The sequence below is a fragment of the Temnothorax curvispinosus genome, unplaced genomic scaffold (assembly GCF_003070985.1).
Source record: "Temnothorax curvispinosus isolate PA1 unplaced genomic scaffold, ASM307098v1 QBEX01010387.1, whole genome shotgun sequence".
Lineage (NCBI taxonomy): Eukaryota > Metazoa > Arthropoda > Insecta > Hymenoptera > Formicidae > Temnothorax > Temnothorax curvispinosus.
Window position 1 is genome coordinate 3881 of NW_020220167.1, and position 4329 is coordinate 8209.

At 32.8% G+C, this 4329-nt stretch overlaps 1 protein-coding gene across 1 annotated transcript; it reads right to left on the bottom strand.

The window, feature by feature from the left end:
• Nucleotides 1-508: 508 nt before the first annotated feature.
• On the bottom strand, nucleotides 509-4014 carry LOC112460209 (the record flags this gene model as incomplete). Its single annotated transcript, XM_025024813.1, has 12 exons — nucleotides 3872-4014; nucleotides 3650-3771; nucleotides 3539-3577; nucleotides 3348-3505; nucleotides 3085-3170; nucleotides 2825-2904; nucleotides 2576-2730; nucleotides 1844-2131; nucleotides 1544-1721; nucleotides 1243-1465; nucleotides 938-1084; nucleotides 509-669 (listed from the first exon to the last, which is right to left on the bottom strand). Coding segments are annotated over exons 1-12 (1780 nt in total), but the record flags the coding sequence as incomplete, so codon positions are not given.
• Between the last annotated feature and the right edge of the window lie 315 nt (nucleotides 4015-4329).

The window sequence follows — 4329 nt, forward strand, 5'->3', positions numbered from 1 at the left end:
AATGCGAAGTTCTAGCATTAATATAAATTATAAACGAGCATTCTTAACATTAATATATATATAATAAATTAATCCTGGTATTTGACAATCCATAAAGGTTCAGAACAGTTAATCTGTTGCAAAACGAGTTTCTCTTGTTTATATAAGTCTGTGAACGAGAATAATACATTAGAAAAACGGGTAACGAACCTATGTGAAGTTTTCCCTTAACATTAAAAAAAAAAAACTTTCTATAGCATTCGATGACTCATCGTTTGCATCATATTCACATACATTTCAATTGAATCGAATTGTATGTGAATGTGCAAACAAAAGTTTTTTTCTCGTAAGTGAAGGGCTAAGCTAATGTAAGATTGCTCTCATTCAAATTCTTTTGTTAATATACCGTTTGAATTAGAGTGAAAAACGAAAAACACGGGTGAAAAACGAGTCGTATAATATTAAGTTGATAAAATAAGAAAAAGTAAGGTAAAATTTACCCTTTTTTTGCGAATGTAGTAACACTTACCAAGAAGTATTTCAAAAGCAGTAGCAGCATCCTCTCTCGTGTACGTGTCCGGTGAAATAAGTTCACTAAATTTGACAGCTTTTTTGTCATGCCAGACAACTTCTAATAGCGCCAAAATCTCTTGGCTTGTCAGTGCAGGTTGCGAGTGTCCGCTTGAACTGCTGTAAAAACAATATTTTTATCATATATCAAATAATTCGTTGATAAATGGTAGACTTGATATAACAAAACATGCTAAGTTTCGTAGGAAAGAACTATGCAAAATTGTTAGGTTACAACAAAGCAATAAAAGTTTTGTTTTTTCCTCAAGCTTTCGATTAATGAATCCTATGTTTTGTCAACATTCGTTTATAGAAACTCAAATATACACTTAGAATATTGTTATATGTCCAACTCTTTACTTAACAATAAAAGAAAAATTCAAAATACCTGGTAGAAGGTATGGTAGAAGGTACTGGAATGTGTTTCGCCGTTTTCGGAGATTGTCGCTGTCTTTCTAATAAAATGTCTATATCTTCAAAGCATTCATCATTACTTATATTTATTCTTTCCTGATCCGGCCTCTGTTCAACGATGCTGAAATAATATCATTTAATGATATTGAGAAATTGAGGAAATATCGCAACAGTTGAAAGACTGAGTATAAAACTGAATAATCCTTAATAATTAAATTTTTAGTTAAATAACTTCTTGAATGTAAATATCATAAGTTCTTCATGATGAAATAGACTTACCTAGTGCCTTCTTCTAAGACAATCGCTTCCGGTACCTCTTTCGGTAATGGTACCATTGATACGTCCATAGTTTCGTAAATTATAGTTTTCTCTGTTAAGAGGCTTGTAACACTATCTCCGGATTCGGCAGCAATTGCCATTTCCGTCTTTTGGAATGTACTTGCTTCTTCTGCAGGAAGATCTAGCCTGCTAACTGTCTCTTCTACATGCATTTTTTCAAAAACTAAAAATATAAATTTATTCACAGTTATATATGCATCAATGTGAATACTTAATAAATGTCTAAATAATATAGACCTACATTGCGTAAATTCAGCAAATGCAACATCTTCATTTACATTCTTGAACGGCCCAGCGATGCGAGCAGCAAAGCGACTGCGTAAACTTTTGTTCCATCGCCTAGGTGAGTGCGAAGATTGGTTGAAAAGATTTATCGCCGGTGTCAGCGATAAATTTTTTGTTAATGGTTTATCCAATTTCTAAAGATAATCAAAAATGTTAGTCAGAACCTTTAAGACTTGTTTGAAATTAATCTCGCTTTTTGAACTTCTTTGTAAGTTTATATACAACTTTTGTAAGCTTATATAATGTAGGAACTCACCTTGCAATGAATGTTTACATTCTGACGCCATTTCTGAAGCTGTTTGTCACTTAACTCTGTTTTTTTATCAATAATTTTGCTTTTCTTCGAATGACTGCGGATCACAAAGTAGCTTGAATCTAATGATTCCAATTCCATGTCAGTTTCCTCTTGCTGTGGAAGAACCAACATTCTCGTTTCTTCTCTAGGCAATTCAGCCGGTACTACCACGTCTTCTACAGGTGCAGGAGGTACTGCCACATCTTCTACAGGGGGTACATCAGTCGCCGATGCAGTGTCAGAGAATAACTGAGAAGTAATATATAGAAAGAATTAGAGGTAACAATAAAATATAAATTAAATATAAATAAAAAGCGCAAAATAATTTTTCTAAAGAAAAAAAGTGGAAAATAGATTTTAATTTTTTCAAAACTTTTTGGTCATTATATGGCTCGTATTCATAGTCCGTTCTTATATCAAAACAATCTTAAGTAATGTCTTAAGATGCTAATACGGTTCTCAGGTTGATTTATAATACCTTAAAATTGTACTTAAGACTGTCTCAAATATAAAAACAAATTATGAATCAAACAAAGGGAAAAACGCCGTAATCGGCCAGGACTGATTAATTGAGTGATTTTTTATGTACAATTCTTTGACCTATGAAAAACTATGAATATCGGCCTATGTATTCTCATTTGTCTTCTACTTTATGGAGTTAAAACAATCATTATCAGTTATAGACAAACTTACACGTCTTCTCTTCGTAGGCGTTTCCACCTTTTGCATTTGCTGTGGCTGTCGTTTTTGTGGAGTTAATAACAGTCCCTCTTTGGACTTCTTTCTTTCCGATATATCCAGAAGTACTGGACCACGGGTTTCCTGAGATAACTGTTTTTCTTGGATCTCTATTCATTAAATGATTTTATTAATTAATTTAATTTAAACATAATATAATAGTCTATGTATTATATTTAAAAAATACCCCATTGATCCACTTACCTTCTATTGTTACATCATCAGCTGTCTTCTTTGAGAATGCTGATCTTTCCTTTGCTGTCTGTAGTTCATGCATCTGGTCACTAAAACCATTAATAGTAAAATATATTATTCTTTGTTAAAAACGTCATGAATTTATTTTGAGCTAATAATATAAAAACGAAAAAAATTAAATAATTGCATAAACTATTGTCATTTTGTGAACTTTTGTTGAATTACAATTAAAAACACGCTACAAAAAAATATAAAAATCGGAAACTTACAGTGCGAGATTGAAATCATGTTTAAGCATAAAGTCCAACTCTTCGTCATTTAAGGCACCAAAATCACAACATGCTGCATCTTTCACCTGTGAATGAAAAAATTTTCAATATTTAAAAATAAGGTTTACAATCAAAGAATCAAAAGTTCGGAAACTCAAGGATGTTATATATCACATTACAGGATTTAACATTTGAGAATAAAAGTTAAAAAATACAAAATTTATTGATAAGCTTGCAGTAAACCGTACGAGATCTTCACTCACAATTGTCCGTTGTCTTTCATCAATCTCTTCGTCCGGAAGTAAGTGTAAGTCTATTTCTAATTGAGCGTTAGGAAAGTTTTGAGTGGAAATAGGCACATCTATTGCACACAATTCAAGATCCTTAACTGCGTCATACTCATACTCTTTATTCTTCAACCCTCTGTCGCCGCCACCACGGCCGCCGCTGCCACCGCCAGAGTCAAATTTTTGTTGCATTTCAAAAACTTCCTCTGAAAAGTAATGAGATTACATAAACTGGCATAGGTGATATCATTAATAAATATATATAGAATTGAACTTACTCTGATAATGTGCAACTTGTAAACGATGAATTCTTGTTATGCCGCACATTAATTGTGATGACAGATATAAGCTAAATCTATCTGATCTGTTGCGCAACTGCATTATTTCCAAAATTTGCTCGCTGGCGATGTAATATAAAATGCAAACAAAAGTGTCAAAATTGAAAAAAAAATGTCATTATAAATGTTCAATATTAAAAGTACATAAACAAAATAATTTACCAAGTTTCTACAGTATTTATCTTCTTTATAGCACCAGAATTATAGTGTCTTTTAAATAATTTCTCGCTGACCGTTGCAGCGAGCCAACAAGGAGCTAATTTGCCCCTTCGTCGATGGGAAAGCAGTTCAACTGGATAGAACATCTGATGAAGAATAAGTCTCATAAATAAGAGCAAATTCGTAAATAGCAAATGAAAGATCATGTTGAAAGAATAAAAATGAAAATCATATGGCCAGTCTACAATGAGTCGTTAGTCGTTAGTCAGATGTCGGAAGAAATAGTTTATAAGCGTATTGTAAGCAATCGAAGGCCTGTAATCGGTGATCGTAAGAGATGGCATTTGGCCAATCGCTTATGATTGCCGATTACAGACTTCCGATCGCCTTATGACACGTTTATGACTTTTTTCGATTCTCTTCCGACATCTGACTAACGACTAACGACTCATTGTAGACTG